General features: G+C 43.2%; 1 protein-coding gene across 10 annotated transcripts in view; it reads right to left on the bottom strand.

The window, feature by feature from the left end:
- The window catches only part of LOC147718541 (synaptotagmin-like protein 2), a 684,078-nt gene that overhangs the window by 123,134 nt on the left and 540,855 nt on the right, over positions 1 to 20,089 (bottom strand). For all 10 annotated transcript variants that reach the window (XM_086918473.1, XM_086918472.1, XM_086918471.1 and 7 more), the window contains 4 exons: positions 18,975 to 19,073; positions 16,218 to 16,309; positions 13,529 to 13,630; positions 9,880 to 10,049 (listed from right to left, as the gene is read on the bottom strand). In XM_086918473.1, coding sequence (XP_086774599.1) covers positions 9,880 to 10,049; positions 13,529 to 13,630; positions 16,218 to 16,309; positions 18,975 to 19,073 — 463 coding nt within the window. The remainder of the gene's footprint in view (positions 1 to 9,879; positions 10,050 to 13,528; positions 13,631 to 16,217; positions 16,310 to 18,974; positions 19,074 to 20,089) is intronic.

The raw sequence follows: 20,089 nt of genomic DNA, 5'->3' as shown, positions 1-20,089 counted from the left end.
ACTGCCGTGTCTGGGACAGCTTGGCAGCAGCTCAACGCGCGGGAGGTGAACCAGCGCACGTCCGAGGAGGGATCACTGACAGAACATCGATAGTCAAAATATCGAGAGGACAAAATATAGAGTTAAAAATATCGACTGCAAGAATATCGACTTCCTATCTTCAAACAGGTAAGTACAAAAATATCGACTCCAAAATATCGAGTGTAAAAAATATAGACTATCAACATATCAATTTTTTTAAATGTCTTAAAAGTAAATTAAAAGTAATATAATAATAAATTAAATTAACATAAACATATTTAAAATACTTAAATAAACGTACAATTGAGAAATAATTAATGTAACTTTAAAAAAAAATATATTTTTAATACATATATATATATATATATGTATATAAAACATATAGAATATTTTTATCGTAGGATAGCGAAAGGGTTACATTTACTGTAACGACTCCAGTGAGTGCAACAGTAGGGAAAGCATTGGATAGCGTAGAGGTAAAAATTACTATTCCCACTCCAGAGAGTGCAAAAGTAGGGAAAGCGTTGGATAGCGTAATGGTAAAAATTACTATTCCAACTCCAGCGAGTGCAACAGTAGGGAAAACATTGGATAGCGTAGGGGTAAAAATTACTATTACCACTCCAGAGAGTGCAACAGTAGGGAAAGCGTTGGATAGCGTAGAGGTAAAAATTACTATTCCCACTCCAGTGAGTGCAACAGTAGGGTAAGCGTTGGATAGCGTAGGGGTAAAAATTACTATTTCAACTCCAGAGAGTGCAACAGTAGGGAAAACATTGGATAGCATAGGGGTAAAAATTACTATTACCACTCCAGAGAGTGCAACAGTAGGGAAAGCGTTGGATAGCGTAGGGGTAAAAATTACTATTCCCACTCCAGTGAGTGCAACAGTAGGGAAAGCATTGGATAGCGTAGGGGTAAAAATTACTATTCCCACTCCAGTGAGTGCAACAGTAGGGAAAGCGTTGGATAGCGTAGGGGTAAAAATTACTATTCCAACTCCAGTGAGTGCAACAGTAGGGAAAGTGTTGGATAGCGTAGGGGTAAAATTACTATTCCAACTATAGTGTGTGCAATAGTAGGGCAAGTACTATTCTTCTTCTTATTTAAAAATAAATAATATAAATAGTAACACTAATTACAAATTAATTAAAATATTTTACAATTGTGTAAAATATATTAAATAATCAATTTAAAATACAAATAAAAATTATGTAATAATAAAAATTACCTACTAATACTAATTATTTACCTATTAATAATAAAATAATTAACAATTTAAAAGTATTTTTAAAAATTAAGTCAATAAATGTTTTATTCAAAAATGTAATTACTTACAATTAAATTACTTCACAAGCTATTCCCCTAAAATCACACAACCCACTACAGAAATTAATTTAATAAAAGTAACATAATTATCAATTGATCAATTACAATAAATTACAAAATATATTTCAATTAATTAAATATTTATAATTAATTTACAATTATTTCTAAATAAATACCAATAATTAAAATAACATATTTAAATATTTATAATGAAATTACTTCCCACCCTATTCCCCTATAAACCCACAACCCGCTACATAAAAAAATTAATAACATTAACATATTTATCAATTAATCAATTAAAATTAATTACCAATTATATTTTAATTAATTGCCAATTAATAATTAATTAACAATTAATTCTAAATAAATACCCAAAATTTAAATTACATATTTAATTAATTATAATAAATTACTTCCCACCCTATTCCCCTATAAACTCACAACCCGCTACATAAAACAAATTAATAACATTAACATATTTATCAATTAATCAATTAAAATTAGTTACCAATTATATTTTAATTAATAGCCAATTTTTTATTAATTAACAAATAATTCTAAATAAATACCAATAACTAAAATAACATATTTAATTTATTATAATTAAATTACTTCCCACCCTATTCCCCTATAAACCCACAACCCGCTACAGAAAATAAATTACAAAAAATAAAATATGTATCAATTAAAATTAATTAGCAATTATATTTTAATTAATTACCAATTAATAATAATTTAACAATTAATTCTAATTAAATAACAATAAATAAAATAACATATTTAATTAATTATAATTAAATTACTTCCCACCATATTCCCCTATAAACCCACAACCCGCTACAGAATTATGTTACACAAAAATTAAACATTATTATTAACTTACCTTAAATTCGATATTTTTGTTGTCTATATTCTGTCTAGTCGATATTATGTCCATTCTATATTTTTGATTCGATATTATTGCTATTCTAGTCGATATAAATTTTTTCTAGTCGATATTTTTGTAGTCTATATTATGTCTAGTCGATATTATGTCTATTCTATATTTTTAACTCAATATTATGTCTAGTCGAAATTAAAAACTCAATATTTTGACTAGCTACCCCGAGGAGGACAGGACACCAACACATGTGTGTCAACAGCACCGACTTGTCGTATGGAGTGAGTAGCAGCTAGTAGCTAGGTTACCACTAGGAATGACGGGACTATGTGCTTGCTTACAAGGAGTTTGGTAGGTAGGATCATTGTTGTTCACCACACCACCACGTGTAGATTGTATAGGTCCTGATGAAATGTGATGGATCAGTTTTGACCGCTACTCATGAAACATGTCGACCACTTCACATGAGTAGTGCTGAGCTCTTTTAGACCAATGAGTCTGAGCACAGCCATGCAGCTTGTTTTTAAGAAGGTAGATTACCATTCTAATAAAGTGTTCTTGTGGACTATCCAACTTTTTTTAATATCACTCACATGCACCACATCTACACTGTTCTTTAGGGCCCTAACACTAACCCTGGGCAAAGCAAAACGCTACGCTCGCGTAGTTTGTGTAGTTTGCGCTACTTCGCACTACGCGAACTGCACGTAGAGCAGTGCAAACACGTGTAGCATAGCGTAGTGCAGCGGTCATTTTTTGCTTGCTCGCGGTCCTCAACGTCAAGTTGGCGACCTCGAGCAAGCAAAATGACAACCCGGTGAGAGTTTTTCCTTGTTCGCGATCAGCAACATCAAGTTGCCGATCGCGAGCGTGGAAAATAAACCTTCGGGCGAGATTCTCAACGCGGGGAGGTCAGTTTTCTCATTGAGAGTGGTCGCGTATGCTCGCGACTGCTCATGATGAGAAACTACCAGTCCGCGTTGAGAAAGCTGCAGTTCGAGTAAAAATCTACTCAGAAAACTACAGCTCGCACTGTGCAAGATGCTGTTTTCAATGATTGCACAGTGCCAGATGCTTGTCCGCACTGTGAAATCATTGAAAACTGCATCTTGCACAGTGCGAACAGGGTACTAAGCAGTTCGCGAAGTGCTACGCGTAGCTCGCGTAGTGCGAAGTGCACTTTGCGTAGTTACGTGTAGCGCTACTTCACAAACTATGCCCAGGGTTACCTCACACCCACGCACTAAACGGCAGGAACAAAAGATCTCCGATTTGGGTGCCCGTCGGGCATTGTAGCGCTGGCCCGAGGAAGAGCAAGTCCATATGATGAAGCATAACACCTAACTTTCTGGGTGTGTGAGGACTCTACTTCCGAATAGGAGGATCCCCTCATCCTCTTCCCCTCGTTGTCTTTTTCCACCTTGTGGGAAGAGCATACCCTTATTGATGTTGACTGGGACAGTTTACCACAACACTGACATACAAAGACAGGACTATCCAGGCACGCGTCCACATGATTGAAGGCCCCGAAACAGACGATTGCCTTCTCAGCTTACCAACTGCGGAACGTTTGAAGCTGGTGGAGATACTGTATAGAGTGGATGACTCGCCAGATATTGTCAGCAAGTTCCCGAAGCTCTTCAGTGGTCTAGGGAAACTAGCTCACTTCAAGGTCAAATTGCACATCAATAAACAAGTAACACCAGTGGTGCAGCATCACAGGAAAGTGTCTTTCCACTTACAGCAAGCGGTAGATGATGAACTCCAAGACCTACTATGGGCAGACATCATAGAACGCTCGACTGGGCCCACACCATGAGTGTCGCCAGTAGTAGTTGTGCCCAAGAGAGGACAGGACAACAAAGTACACCTGTGTGTTGATATGCGAGCCCCAAACACAGCCATCGAAAGGGAGCGGCATCCAGGACCCTACATCAGCGACATGATCACCCGCCAGAACAGAGCGACTGTCTTCTCAAAACTAGATCTCAACAAGTGGTACTACGAACTGGAGCTACACGATAAATCAAGATACATCACCACATTCCCTACACACCAAGGGCTTTTCCGATACAAGTGCCTTAATTTCGGGATCTCGTCTGCACCCGAGATTTTTCAGGAAGCTGTCTGGCGAGTAATCCAGCACATCCCAAAAGCATTCAACTACAGTGACGATATTCTGGTGTTCGGAGAGACTTGGAAAGACCACGACAAGGCTTTAAACCAGGTGTGCCATGCTCTCCTGACCTGGACGCCAATCTCACACTCAACAAAGACAAATGTGAAATTCCCAAATCAACACTCAAATTCTATGGGCACATCTTCTCAAAGGAGGGCATGAGACCAGACCCTGAGAAAGTTTCAGCATTATCCGACACCTCACAACCGCAAGATAGCAGCGACGTCCGCTCGTTCCTGGGCATGGCTAGGTCTGCGCCCGATACATTCAGCACTATGCAATCATCAGCTACCCACTACGAGAACTGATATGACAAGGGCAGATTTTTCACTGGTCAGATAAGTGCGAATAGGCGTTCAACTAAATTAAGACTGCTGTGAACTCAGACATCAACTTGGCATAATTTAACCCCAAACGGAAGACGGACATCACGGTAGACGGCAGCCCTGTTGGACTAGGCACCATTCTGGCACAATACGATGACAAAGAAAATCAACGTCACATCGTTGCATATGCCAGTCGCAATCTCACCGACACAGAAAAACCATACTCTCAACCGGAAAAAGAGAGCCTGGTAGTCGTATGGGCCTGTAAACACTTCCACCTTTTCGTCTATGGCAAGCACTTTACCCTTATCACTGATCACCAGGCTCTGACGACCATCTTCGGCAACCCCAGGGCAAAGATGCCTCTGAGGATTGAACACTGGGAGATCCGCCTGCAGGACTACACATATACCATCATTCACAAACCCGGGAAGGTGGAGAGCCCGGCGGACTACATATCACGACATCCCCAAGAACTGACGTGAGCGCGGCCTTCGGTAGCAGAAGAATATCTCTGTTTCGTCATTGACCAAGCATGTCCGCCTGCCGTCCCACTAGAGGCAATCATAGGAGCTTCTGCAAAAGATGCCACACTACAGAACATCATGCACCGTGTCCGCACCAGTTCATGGAGACACTTGGAAGAACCAAATACAAATGATGCCATCAACACAGAAGAACTCATGGCATTCAAACATGTCAAAGATGACCTCTCCATCAGCACCAATGGTCTGTTACTAAGAGACAGGAGGATTGTAATCTCTCACCAGTTGAGACAATACACTGTCAACCTGGCACACGAAGGACACCGAGGAGTGGTAGCCGCAAAGAAGGCGCTGCGAGAACAGGTCTGGTTTCCTTCTCTCAACCAGATGGTGGAGACCACACTACAAGACTGCCCACACTGCCAACTGGTGGGACGAGAACAACCACAGGCTCCCCTACAGATGTCTGACCTCCCAGATGGTGTATGGCAACACGTGGCTGTTGATTTCTTCCGCCCGCTGAAATCAGGGAAGTATATCATTGTCATCATGGATGAGTACTCTCGATTCACCATTGCTCACCAAATCTCGTCTACCAAAGCAGCCTCTGTCATACCAGTCATCGATGAAGCGTTTGCTACATGGGGAATCCTTACAGTCGTAAAGACAGATAATGGACCACCATTCAATGGACAAGATTTTGCAGAATTTGCGAGACACCTAAATTTCAAACACCGAAAGACCACTCCTCTATGACCTCAGGCCAATGGGATGGTCGAACGATTCATGGCTACCATAAAAAAGACAATGCAACAAGCTGAACTAGCTCATCTCGTCATTCAGCCAGCTTAAAAAGAAGAGTTACGGGCATACAGGACTACACCAAGCAGCACTACTAATCAGTGTCCTGCCACCCTGATGTTAGGGCGAATCCCACGTACTCGGATACCAGCCGCAGACGCTGTCACACAATCCAGAATCACAAATTCAGACCATGAAAAACTGGTACAGCTTGTTCGAGACAAAAAAGAAAAAATGAAAGAATATGCAGATCACAGTAGACATGCCAGAATGTCTGACATCCGAGAAGGTGACTGGGTGCTAGTGAAACAGGAAAGGAAAACCAAGGCTGACAGACGCTACTGTGCTCAGCCACTACAAGTAATCAAGAAGAAAATGACCATGCTCACGGCGGAATCAGGAGTCAAGAGAACAACCAGAAATGTGTCACACTTCAAGAGATGTAACCCTACAGTATACACTCAAGCTCGAGACTTAAACTGGGACACTAGTGATTCAAGTCAAGAGGAAGACGAAGATGAAGAACCCCAACTAAGCATGGGCGAATTTTGCGAATTTGCGATCGCAAATTTGCGGATTTGCGAATTCGCGATCCGCAAAATTCGCGAATTTGTGCGAATTTGCGGATTTTTGTTTTTTTGCGTGTTCGCGGGGTTTTTTGCATGTTCGCGGGGTTTTTTGCGTGCTTGCGGGGCTTTTTGCGTCTTCGCAAGCCGCTTGCATAGCGAAGTTACCCATGCAGTCGTTTATGGGAGAGGGAGAGAGAGATAGATAGATGGATAGATGGATAGATAGATAGATAGATAGATAGATAGATAGATAGATAGAAAGAGAGAGAAAGAGAGGGAAAGAGAGAGGGAGAGAGAGAACGAGAGAAAGAAAGAGCGGCCGGATCTCTGAAGGGCCAGATTCCTGAGTTGCCCCTACAGAACATACAGCTTTTTATTTTTAGCAAAATGCATATGAAAATTGTGCTGTAAAGGTCTCTTTTAGTTTAACCCCTCCTGACAACTCAAAATGGGTGTATTTGCCATCCTCTCCCTTCTTCCTGTTTTTTATATCTGTAAGTGCTTCCTGATGAGGTTTAATTCCTTGGACAGGTGCCTCGTTGCCTACTTGCAACTATTCTCTGACCCTGCTTCAAGGGTCAGAGCAGGGTCAGAGAACAGTTGCAAGTAGGCAACAAGGCGCCAGGAAGCAATTAGCAGCAGGTGTCCAAGTTGAAGTTAATTTGTTTGTAACCCTTTTGTAAAAGATTACAAAGAAATTAGGTTCAACTTTTGCACCTGCTGCTGTAACCCTTGCTTGGCTGAAAATTCGTCCCCGCTGATTCGCGGATTTTACCGCGATTTCGCGAGATTCGCGGAAAATCCGCAAATTCGCCCGCGAAACGGATTTTACGCCCACCCTTAACCCCAACCAACATCGGCAGCTAGTGACAGTAGAGAGAGGCGCCTCTCCACCCGACCACGAATTAGCCGACCACAGAGAACTGTTTGAAAGCCCACCGACTCATTGAAGAACTTTGAAAATAGATCTTGAACATTTAAAATACAAAAGGGGGAGATGTCATATCACCATGTCTATTCTGTCTGTAACCCAGGACCAGGCATGGCAGGAAGAGGAAGGGGTGGTGCTTAAGGGGCAGCCCGACAGTTCGCGCCGCAAGTATAGAGAACAGAGACGCGCTGAACCTCCCACTGGTTTCCGTCGTGTTTCTTTGTGTGGAGGCACGGCGGGGGACATGAAAGCAGGTTCCTGCTTTCTCCCTTTGTGACGGTTTTTCCATCTTTATCAGACTCCGTCTTTTTACTTTGTGTGTTTTGTCTCTCTCTTGTCATGGTACCACATCTGATGTGGAAAAATAAGTGCTGGTATGGAAAAAGGAGTGCCCCCTGGAATCCACCGTCTCAAATTAAGCGCTGACTGTATTACTAATGGTGCACCAGCCACCTAGCAACATCCTGCTCAATGCTTGTTTTTCTTCAGGTCAGATTATCCCAGTTCTTTTGTTACACTTAAGCCATGCAAGGAATGTATTCCAAAGAATGTCTTTGGCTTCCCTTATTCATGGCTTTTGGACACTAGTAAAGATGACAAACAGTCTAGTTATTTTCTATTAGCTTTTTAATTGAGGGTTTTCGACAATTTGAGCAGCTACGTAGCCACAGGACTAGACCTACCCTGTTCTTTTTCTTGAGCAGCTACGTGGCCAAAGGACTAGACCTACCCTGTTCCTTTTCTCTTTTCAGGTCACTCTACCCTCCATGGGTGGTCACAACCATCTGTGACTGTTTCTCTTCTGTTAAGATTTGTGACTTAGAGTTTTCTGCCTACCACTCTCCGTTCATAGTACAGGACATGAGTTCGGTGACACTTTCAAAGAAAATAAGCTTGGCTAATGTCCTTGCTTTAGACAAGATGTTGTCCTCTCCTCTGCACCCCCAATGTAGTTTCTGAGGATTTATTGACACCAGCTTGAACACTTCCAAGGTTTTCATGAAAGCATGGAATTCAAGGTGAGACAGCATATCCTTTCGACAGGAGGATCCTCGTTCCTGTTCTGTTCCATCTCTACCCCATTACCAGTTATTACCCTCTTCTCAGGCTTCTAAAACAGACTGGACATTATTTTATTGGGTTACTTCTGGCTTAAGGGATAGCTCCCATGCTATGGATTCGTTCCTCGCGTTCGTTGACTGGGAGGGCAATACGGTCTTGTTCAATCCATGCACCTTCCTAGTACAATCCATCTGGGAATGGTCGTCTAGAGCTCTTTAGCTCACATGTCCTTCATTTGGCCTGACCTAGTATAAATATAGGAAAGGATATTGCAAATGGGAGGCAGTGGCTTTGGCAGACACTGGCTAAATAAGTATTGGCAAAACCAATAGGTCTCGCCTATGTAAGAGCTACTGACTTTGCCAACGTGTTTTAGCCATGATGGACAGCAGTTGCATAGTAGTACATCAAACACAGCGGAAAGAACTGCCTGAGTTGCATCACGAATGCTCTGCGAGTACAGGGCTGCAAAACAACCACCTCTCCAAATACTACACCTGTGAAATATTATACATGAAGTGCACTGTCCCTTTTCATGTCGTGGTGCACCTCTAACTAGGTGTGCCAGGTACATGCAGAGACAGTGCTCCCATATAATGTGACAGCATAGAAGTTGCGACTACCCAGAAGGTAGCATATAAGTGAAAGGCTGATTGAGGCAGCGCTCATTTTTTCACAGTGCATGTGGCACCCCACCAACACTTTAAAACGGGGATATTGTTCCCTGCATGCAGGGGCAATGAGCAACTGCACACGCCTGCAGGGGGATGTCTAGGGGGATTCCTGGGGTCCTCTTTTCCACTCGCACCCTTGGGAGGCACTTTGTTGTGCCCAGTCAGTGAGTCCGCCTATGGCCTCTGTACCCTCATACGGCGGAGGCCCAGAGGCAAGGGGTCTTGTACCCTCATACGGCGGAGGCCCAAAGGCAAGGGGTCTTGTCCCCTTTGGATTGGTGTGGAGCGACATGTGCACCAAAGCTACCTGTTTTACAAAAGGATCTACACCCCTTTCTGTAATACCAAAGTGCCCTAGGGGCACAGACAGCAAATGGACATGCCAGTTTCACCCCTCAGCCACTTTATGTACTGAGGGGTACACTGTATGTACTTTGGTGACTACAAAGGTCAAGGGTGCAAATTACATAACGCAGATGTGAAAATGGTGCGGGGCACTGCACTTTAATACAAGGCAATAATATTAAACATCTTTATGGTATCACAAGTTGTCAGTTGTTTACAGAGCGCGGTGAATATCACAAATGAGAGAACATGTATGAAAAGAAATGTCACTAACGGGTCGGAGCGTGCTTTCTTCTCGTCCACCACCGCCAAATCGTTGCACTGAGCGATGTAAATCTGGAACTCTCGGTTCTTCTCGTCGTAGTCCAGCGCAAACTGGACCATGCCCTGCGCGTCCACGCTGCCGAAGTCGCCGCTGTACACGCTCAGCACGCTGTTGCTGATCTGTGGAGAGAGAACGCAGTGTCAGTGCGAGCCCAGGAGGGGGCAGCAGGGAGCAGGCGCAACCCGACCCGGAGCACTGCTCTTTATTGGTGATTCCCTGCGGGTCACGTATGTCTTAAAGTCACTGCGAGTTATCTGTGTGTCAGACAAGGGGGCCAAGGAGGCAGGGGTGAGGCTAATGGCGAATATTATACAGTTAGAGCGCCTGGAGCTCCGAGGCGCCTGACAGGCGCTGACAGATGCCACCGAGCCCGGGGGCGGGAGAGAAGCCGACGACGACCGGCTGCAAATTGCGTGTCAGTCAGCGTTTGATTTAAGGAAGGCCGAGGAGTGGGATTTCCAATCGTTAGGGTCGTAAATTTGCAATGACGCACATCAATAAGATAATCAGGAAGGGGATGAGGGCAAGGGCAGAGTTCCAAACAGGTACTGGACAAAACCTGGACCCCCGCAGCTCATTCATAAGCGCCATACAAACAAAACACCCTGCAGCAGCCCCCCCTCTTAATGGCAAGTGAGATTAGAGTAAATAATGCAGAAAACGGCAACAATTTACCCGATGTGGGCAAATATCACTAAGACGCCTCAAGCATGCACACAGTATACATTTAAAAGAATTGTTTACCTATCTCAGCTGCTAGTGAGGATTCCAGGTAATTTTTTTCCATTTTTATTATACTTTACATGAATAATATATTTTACACTATTAGCGCAATATAATATATTGACAGAAAACGAGGAAAGTGGAGCCCCACCCAACGTCCACAAATAGAAGCTGCCCTTGTGTTCCTAGATTGATTTTGCCACCTCTGGGCCAGGGGTCGCAGAAGCAATGCCAAGGGTTGCCAGGGGCAAGGCAGGAGTTGCAGATGCGCCCATTGGTGATCCCTAATAGTGGGGTGTAGCAGCTTTCCATAACCCCTGACGTATGTATCTGAAGGTTATCCTCATTAGTAGACTTGGGGAGTTTACACCGCCTATTCATTTAATCTATCACAAAGTAAAAACATCAAAGGGTTTCATTGAGACCACACGACTAATACTAATAACTAGGAGTAACCACTGGATTAACTACTAACCTTGGGTTTCGGAGAAGTTTGCTATTCACCACAAATCGCTTTCGTCGTCTTGTCAGGGGTTGTAAGTGCTATATAAATACAATTACAATACATTTCACAAATGTCTTTCCCATTTTTCGAAATGCCTTCCCTTCCTAAATAGGCACCATTTGAGCACTTGCTGCAGCCTTTATACCTGGATCACACTGACTGTCCTTCTACACACCCACCCGCCAACTACGATCATCCAATCAAGCCCTCGCCGCAATTCCGCGCATCGAAAGATCCACCATGGGAGGAAGATCCTTCTCCTACTTAGCAGCCAAAACCTGGAATTCTCTCCCCACTCACCTCCGTCTTACACAGAACAACCTCTCCTTCAGAAAGCAACTAAAAACCTGGCTATTCGATAAGTAATACACCCAACCTCCCTCTAGCGCCTTGAGACCCTCTGGGTGAGTAGTGCGCTATACAAATTCCTGAACTTGAACTTGAACATTTGCAAGCATCTTTAGAACTAAGGTCCATTTATGAGGTGAAGGTGTTCACCTCAATTGCATTACTTTTCCATGACTGCACCGTGACACTCCTTTGGCAAAACTCTCTGGTGCTCGTTTAGGTGGTACTTACTACTATGTATGTACTGCATGCTTTGCATCAACTTACCTTCATGGAAAAGCCCTCCATGTGCTTTCCGGCTTTGTGAATTAAATCACAAATGCTCCAAAAGCTTTCTCAATCAGATATATAGGGAATATTCGACTAGTCCGCATTTTGGGCGTCTTTCTGCATGCGAGAAGCAGCTCAACAAGCCTAGAGTGTGTTTAATTGCTAAAAGAGTTTTTGCCCATGCAAGACACTGAGGACACACCAGGCTATCGTCTGATTTGGGACGGTGTCCTCGATACAACCAGGCACAAGAAATGCACCACTGTTCATTATTGTAATGACAAACTGCATCAGGAAAAGAGGGACTCAAAGTCTGCCTAATACGGCCCTTATTGGGTTCCGTACTTACCAGGGGCGGCGCCCCACTAAGTGAAAAAAGAAAAAGAAAATGACAATAACACAATGTTACATTATTATCCAGTTCTCCCCCTGTTAGGAGCCAGCCAGGTTGGGGCGGTGCGGGGCTGATCTTGCCACAGCCTGATAGAGGTAGGAGGAGTGGTTGCTGCTGCACCTTAAGTGCGCATGACGGTTGGGCGGGGCATTTTAGGCCGGACAAAATAGCCTGTTCTCCTCCAGCTGCATTGTAGAGCCTGGGTGGAGAACATGCACAGCTTTCCAGACCCCGTCTGAGCGCTGAACCACGGCACTCAGACCAATCACAATGCTGCTGTAAGGCAGCGCTGTGATTGGCTAGGGAAGCCTGGGAGCTTGGGTGCTTCCTGTTCCTGCATCAGAGGAGAGGGGGTGGCTGGCAACAAAAAGGTAGTCTTTTTTTTCTAAACCCTCCCTTTCCGCCCCATGCCTCTGTTCCCAACCAGCCGGCACTCATACTTACACTTTAAGCAGCAGGGACTGCTTTAATGCACAAGTTCTTGTTTTAAAATGCCTTTTACAATGATTGGTACAAGGGCAGTACTGCACTTGTCCACATAATGGAAATAAAACAATTGTCATGCAAATTGCAGTGCATTAAGGCAGCCCTGTTACAACCCGCCACTGTTTGCATCCAGAGGAGGATAGGGTTGATGAGACTGCGATGGAACCACGGGAGGTGTGGCACATCACATGGACAAGTTTGCTCCGCAGGGGCAGAGCAACAGCATTAAAACATGGAGGAACACTTTTATAACATTTTATTGCAAATCAGTGCAGGAGCTAAAGTTCCTGTGCTATATTTCCCTGAGTCAAAGAGCACTGCCGAGGCGTATCTATTAGGAAAGGGTGCTTCTGCTTTCTTCTCCATCGCTGGCACACAAAAAGGCTGCTGAGTGCCCTTCCAGTACAAAATATTATGCTTAAACTAGCTTCAAAACCTTTCATAAAGGCAATCTTAGGAGAAATTAAAACATTTTCTTTAACACCTGCCTCCAGGAGCCATTTTATTATGCAGAGCTCTGTATAGCAATTTTAGAAGATAGAGTGGGTGGTTGGGTGGATGTTAACTGCCATGGGGCAGGCCCTTGATGCAAAGTAATGCAAAGTAGTGCCAAGTAATATTGGATTTACTTTTATGACAACTTCACAATTCAAAAACATTTTGCTCTGAGAATTAAGCAATTGATTAGGACTTTGCACCACTTTGCATGATATTGCACTGATACAAAATCTTGATAAATCCGGCCCCAGTTTCAAAACCCTGCAGCGCGGGCGCAAAGCGGCGGCTCTCCCACGCCGTAAGCCCTTCACTCGTGCAGGCTGCACTCATATTTGGTTCCAATGTAGTACTTCTTCATACTTCAGAGTACCTACCGAGGACACTGACGCCATATCAGAAGAGTGGCTGCCGCTGCTTCGGGTCTTTCGGTGCCGGCTGAACTGAAAACTGATCTCTGATGCTGTATCAGACTCGGTCTACCCAAAAAAACACAAAGAGGGCATCTTAATTTACAGACAGTATTGACTAAAATACCTGCTTTTACACACGCAAAGTCTTAATACGAAGTGTAGCCGTGGTACCTCTGCATGTTTTCTGCACAGGTACCTCGGCATGAGAATACAAATTTTTCTGGGTGTGGGATCTCACCCAGTTTAACCAGGAAAGGTTCCACCTCCTGTATTACCACACCCCTGTCCAAAAATGGTATTAGCACCCTTTCTTTAGAGGCCCACGCATATGCTATTAATATGAAATCATAAACAGCTTGCATCATTAAATACATGAAATCAAATATTTAGGTTCTTATACTCTTTATGAAGCAATGTAGCAAATCACATTGATAACTAATTGAGTTTAAAAATAATGCCGAAAGTGATGGTACTTTTATTAATTTACCCTAGGGTGGATTACCTTTTGTCAAACCTGTTTAAGGGTTAATGATGCAATTCTTTTCTTCATTACTCCTGTAGAGTCTTAATGTTTGTCAGTCTGTCACGGACCGGTCCTGCTAGTGAATGTGACGGTAATAGTGTGTGGCATAAGTTATGCTGCCGGACATATTTTTTCTGCCTTGCACCATTATTAAGCAACCCCAGAGTTACAATGCCTTGAGCTAACCTAGAGATGATGCCACATATCTTGCAATAATTCCAGCAGCGGCTCCTCTGTTATGGCAGAATTTACTTTCGAGGGAAAAAAAAGAAAAGGTAGCAATAATGACACTTCTAACCTCCCATTTCCAAAAAGGTATTTATTAAGGTTTGTTTATAATACATGTTCTGCTGCCCGCAATGTCAGAGCTCGACTGAATTCAGAGGGATTGCTTCAATTATCACTGACCGCGCCAGGAGAGCCATTGAAATTACAGAAACGAGAGCTCCACCTCCTTGGTAGACAAGCTGATACCCCTGCCGCAAAATAATTTATGAAATCAGATCGCAAAGTTGATCTTCCACGTCAATCCTTTGCCTTGAAATTATCATTGAGGTCACACTTTGAATCTACATGTTTGACTTAATCCACTTGAAGGTGGCTGTCTTTCCCATTGTTTTCTTGTCCTGAAGAAGACCCATCAATGCGCTCTTTTAAATTACGCGTACTTTAGGGTTGAAACATCGACACACTTATACTGTCCCTGTCCATCACAGGTCTTCTGGTCTTAAAATATCAAGCCCTTGTGAGTTCTACCAGAGACACTTGACTTAGATCCATACTGGCCGAACATCAAGTTTACCTCCTGTGTACGTTTTGTAAAAAAGTATATGTCTTTGTCTCACCAATGTATAAAAGACACTTATTCACCCATGTCACTTGGTCACTTTTACTCACTATACTTATTGTCACCCATTTTTTGAACTGTTGAAAGCTGAATGAAATATTTGACCTACAGAAAAAGTAAATACTTACTGCTCTGCAAAAATCTCTGTCTCATGTGTTCCAACTTAATTTGTAAAGTATTAATGTTACTTGCTCAAATTTTTGTCTATGATTACCTCTTGAGTACATAAGCAATTTATCTTACCCGACAGAACCAATTGTAGTCTTTTGTATTATACATGTTCAGCATAAAATTGAATCTACAGTGATGTTCGGTGGGGGAAGGGGAGTAGAGGACATCAAGCATGTTTGGAGGAAAGAAAAGTATTGTATTAAAAAACATACATCAAAACATATTTTATATCTGGATAATGGTATTTATCATTGATAAAGCTACCTTATAAAGGCCCTTAATATATGGGCATGTGCTGAAGCCATGGAAGAGGGAACTTCTGTTCCATCTTCCACGAAGAACTAGTGCACGTGCCCATCTTCGAGAGCTCCACTGGCTCCCAGTGGCACATCGCATTATGTTTAAATCATTGGTTTTGGCCTTTCGGGCCCTGCACCAGCAAGGCCCACAATACTTGCACAAGAGGTTTTCCTTTTACACGCCTCATCGTGCTCTTCGATCGGCCAATCTCCGTCTGATGTCTATGCCTAAAATCAGATATGCGAGACTGGGTGGTCAGTCAATTTCTGTCCAAACAGCACGGGCCTGGAATGCCTTGCCGCTCTCTCTGAGATCATCAACTACATTGGCAGGATTTAAGAAAGGGCTAAAAACCCATCTTTTTAACCTCAGTATTTAGCTCTCTGCTTCTTTCTTTTTGGATTGGGTCAGTTTAGTGCCTACATATCGCGCCAGGATACTTTGTAGTAGCAGAGCGCGTAATAAAATGTTTTATAACATAACAAGTTCTCAGTGTCTTATAATACCATAAATATGTATGATTAAGGCATCTAGTCCAATTTATTAACTCATATGTCATGATCTCATAAATTGATCTCTCTAGATGTAGAAAATCTCTCAAATTTGCATTATTGGCTTTTAATATCTACAAACCTGGAACTTTGTGCATGAAAATATATATTTCTCAAAGGCAGCAAGTGTTTAATTAAAACTAAATCCGTCATCTAAATATGGCATATACTTACCGTCACAAACGATGCCTGAAGGCAAACCCAACATTCCCTTAAACCGAAAGGCGCTTGCATGTGCCTGAGTGTGTGAAGCACACTTACCTCTGACAGGAGGGCTGGTGTAGATTTGCTCAGTTCCTTTGCCCGTTCAGGCTCAAGAAGCTGTTGGGTTATTGTTTGCGGCTTATTGTATGCTGTGGACATAAGGGCAAAGCTGGTGTTAATTCACATACGGATGGTCTATATGTTTATAAACCTTCCAAAGATCCCACTAATCTGGCTTTGTAACCTTAAACGACATCTCACATGAGATGAGCAAAATAATGTCAATAACAACAATATAAGGTATCTACTGCAATTGTCAATCAAGCATAGTTTCATAGTATTTAAGATACACCAAAGAAGATACAATGTCAATTTCACTGGAATTTCAATGAATATCCTGAATACTGATACATGTTCTCAATGGAGATATAATGAAGCTATCAAAGCGCTGATGGACCCTTATGCAAGAACAGTGATATAAACACTCAATCCCTTTGGCAGGCTATTTTCTAGCAAACTGGTAGAACCAGCAAATAGTTCCCTTATCAGTCAAAACAGATTTCAAATCTGCAAACACTACTGATGAGGGCAGCTTACTCAATACTATTCCTGTTTGCATTGTAAATAATCCTTGGCTGTGACAGAGATAGAGCCTCCTTTTTTTCCTTCTATCAATTCTGGGTAGCCCATTCCCTATATTGTTGTTACTAAACAGGTTGTGCCCCAAATTCTGATAAACTCATTTACTCAAGAATGCTTCACAGTATAGTCCATTCTCCATATTTGTTTATGTTTTATCCTACTGGGATCATAACACGAGCACAACTAAAAGCTTTGTGCTCCCTGGTTCCTTTTACCAGCCAATTAAACTCCAGCTACCAAACCTGGCATTTCCGCCCAGGCCTGCCCATTCCTGACTACAAATGTAGTGTCCTTTTCTTTACATGTCTCCAATCTAATGCTTTTTGTTTCTCTTCTTGTAAGGTATCTGGAGTCAGAGGGTCCCAGGGCAGATATGGGGTAATGGGACCCAATTGTAATAACTGGGGACTTCTGCGACTGGGGTCTTGGGCCACTGTACTTCGGACGCCCCACCTGGGAACAAATTACCCCTTTTTAGCAGTTGACTCTCAGGGTAGTAAGGAGGAACAGTCCAATGCTTACTGAGGGGAGGTGCTATGGGCAACAGACTCAGAATTCAGCAATGCAACAAACAACACAATATTTCGCTGTCCAGTCAGTTCTTTTTCTTTCCAAAAAGGTAAAGTATTTTATTACACACACTACTAAGTACTACGCATAAATAAACAAATGTATATAGAATGGCAGCTGGAAATGCATATAATGCCACCTCTAAAGGGCCTAAAAAACAGAGGCCACATAGGAAACAAAGGTACTGCAGGTCAAGTAACCCCCTAAAAGTACCGTGGGTCACTTATGCATGAGGCACCACTAACGGTCTGCACTCCTGCAAGCGCTCTACCAGAAAAACCCATTATCGTTCCTATACGCCTAACACAGGATGAGGGCTAGACTTAGCAAATGTTAGGCCTTTTTGCTTTGTCAGGGTCTCACCACAATAATTAAAAGCAAAATACAGTGTCAAATACAATGCTTATCAATATCGAAACATTTCCGGATGGTGTCACTATTCAACAACATAAAATAATATATGCAAAGATTTACGATCAAGAATGTTTACGTTAATCACATTTTCAGTGTTTAATATGATGCAGTGTGTGATTCCATCTACCTGAAACCTGGCAGCAAAGTAACCCCAGGACCTAATACCAAAGGGCCATAGGCCCAGGACATTTAGACAAACCCCCAGCTCTGTAAGTGCTTAAAAGAACTAAAGCTTGTCTGGGATCATTCTGTTCGTGGCCTTGGACACTCCGGGCCTGGTTCAGTTCAGTTGTGGGGCGGTCTCTGCACTCGGGGCAGAATCTGCACAATGAGAATTCTCATTGTATTGATTCCGCCCCGAGTGCGGACACTCCCCCACGACTGCAGGGCCTGCATCACAAATGCAGAGGCCCTTTGTGGGTCAGGTCCTTAGCGTGACAATGCCATAAGCAACTGACCGCTCTTATGGCACCTGATGCTTTCCTGGCTATCTCCCAAAAAACTGTGCCTCTGCTTGTGGTGGTGCCCCTGCTCCTTTGGATGTATTCTTCCACCCCTGCTCAAGTGCTTGCATTGCACTGCATGAGGGACTTCTTTCCACTTATAGCACTTTCAGCCAGCTCCTGTTTGTTCAATTCAGTCCATCTCCCAACAGTGTTAATGGGCCATTAAATCCAGACCTATTGGCTTTACCAGTGCTCGTTCAATTAAAGAACGGTAAAACAACCTTCCTCTCTCACCTTTTTCCCATCTCATGTTTGGAGGGCTGAACCCTCCTTTCATTGGTCTACAAACATATTTGAGCACCCGACTGCAGCTGATTCCGAAGGCAGCTGCCCGTCTTGGCTTTCCCTGTGGTACCTTCAAGTCTGGCATTTCATGCTGATACAGGACTCCATTTTCTCTCTCTAGGATCTATTCTCGTTTTTAAATTCCACAGCTCATCACACACTATCAGAAATCGTGAAAGTCTTACGGATGGTAGTGGCAGTCCCTCGGGCTGCTGAAGCCTAGAGGAAGCTGCTGGGAGGCTGCTGGGGCCCCAGAGGAAGTACAGTGGCCTTTCCAACTCCCAGCTGCTGACACTGCAACATGGCTGCCTTATTCGCCTTCTGAACGTGAGGACCTTGAATACACTGCCACATTTATCAAGCACTAAATAACGAGAAGACACCAAACAGCACTTACTCTCGGTGGAGGTGTAGATATTCACCATACTCCTTGCATTGCTAAGACTGTTGGCTCGAGCGAGGGCCATCGCGACTGGGGAGTCATCGTCGACATCCTCTGATGGAAGTGAAAACACGAAACAGCAAAGTAATTAACAGGGGAATATCATACAGGTGGTCATAATGACATGCACATTCATGCAGCATGTTCCTTAAACTGATACAATGGATGGTCAGACACAGCACAGATTCATTTATTGGTTACAGACTGAGTTTTCGTGCATTTTAAGGATAACACGATCTGTGCAGCAGTAAACTATCTACTAAATGGTATGAATGCAGGTACGTGGAGATTTAAGCATTGTGGGGCAAATTAACAAGCTGAGGTATCGCCGCTTTCTCAGCACAATTCCCCGAGAAATCGGCGATACTTCCAGCGCCCTATTAACAAGGGCATTGCAACGTCTGCCTCAAGCCCACTTTGCATGTCAGCGAGAAACATCGCTAATGACATGCAAAGTGGGCGTTCCCATGTCCAACCACATGTAAAATGTGGTTGGAGGTGGGAACACCCTATTACCAAGGCAGTCGTTGGGAGGAAAAGACCTGCGATAAACTCGTTTATCGCAGGTCTCCCAACGCCTGCTCTGACCAGGCGTTAGGCATTGATAACATGGGGGTGTGGATCATAAAGCTGAATCCACCCCCCCATATTATGAAGGCACACATTAGCGCGTGAAAACAACGCTTGTTTTCACGCGCTAATGGTCACTATCGCCGGCTATCCCAGGATTTACTATCGCCTATGTGTTGCGCGTTGATAATAACGCGCTAACATGGCAAAAAAATCCAGCTATAGCCGGCGATAGTGAAATGTGCGATGTGTGTTTTTTAACGCACATCTTGTTAATATGCCCCTTAGTTACTTTTGTTAATAATTATCAGTACTATCGTTGCAACCTTTTGCCAACACATCTTTACGCTTAGTAATCAGTGAGTGAATGTGTGACTGAGTGATTTCTATGCAGCCTTATGCCTTAAGTGTCTATATGATACTCAGCATCAGACAGAAACAGCTGTAGGCATAAAGCTAGAGAAAAAATAAGGGTTTTGCAAGAAAAGCAACAGATGTTT

The sequence above is a fragment of the Lissotriton vulgaris genome, chromosome 4_1 (assembly GCF_964263255.1).
Source record: "Lissotriton vulgaris chromosome 4_1, aLisVul1.2, whole genome shotgun sequence".
Lineage (NCBI taxonomy): Eukaryota > Metazoa > Chordata > Amphibia > Caudata > Salamandridae > Lissotriton > Lissotriton vulgaris.
Note: the sequence above shows the minus strand (reverse complement) of the source record. Positions and strands in the feature narration are given on the sequence as shown.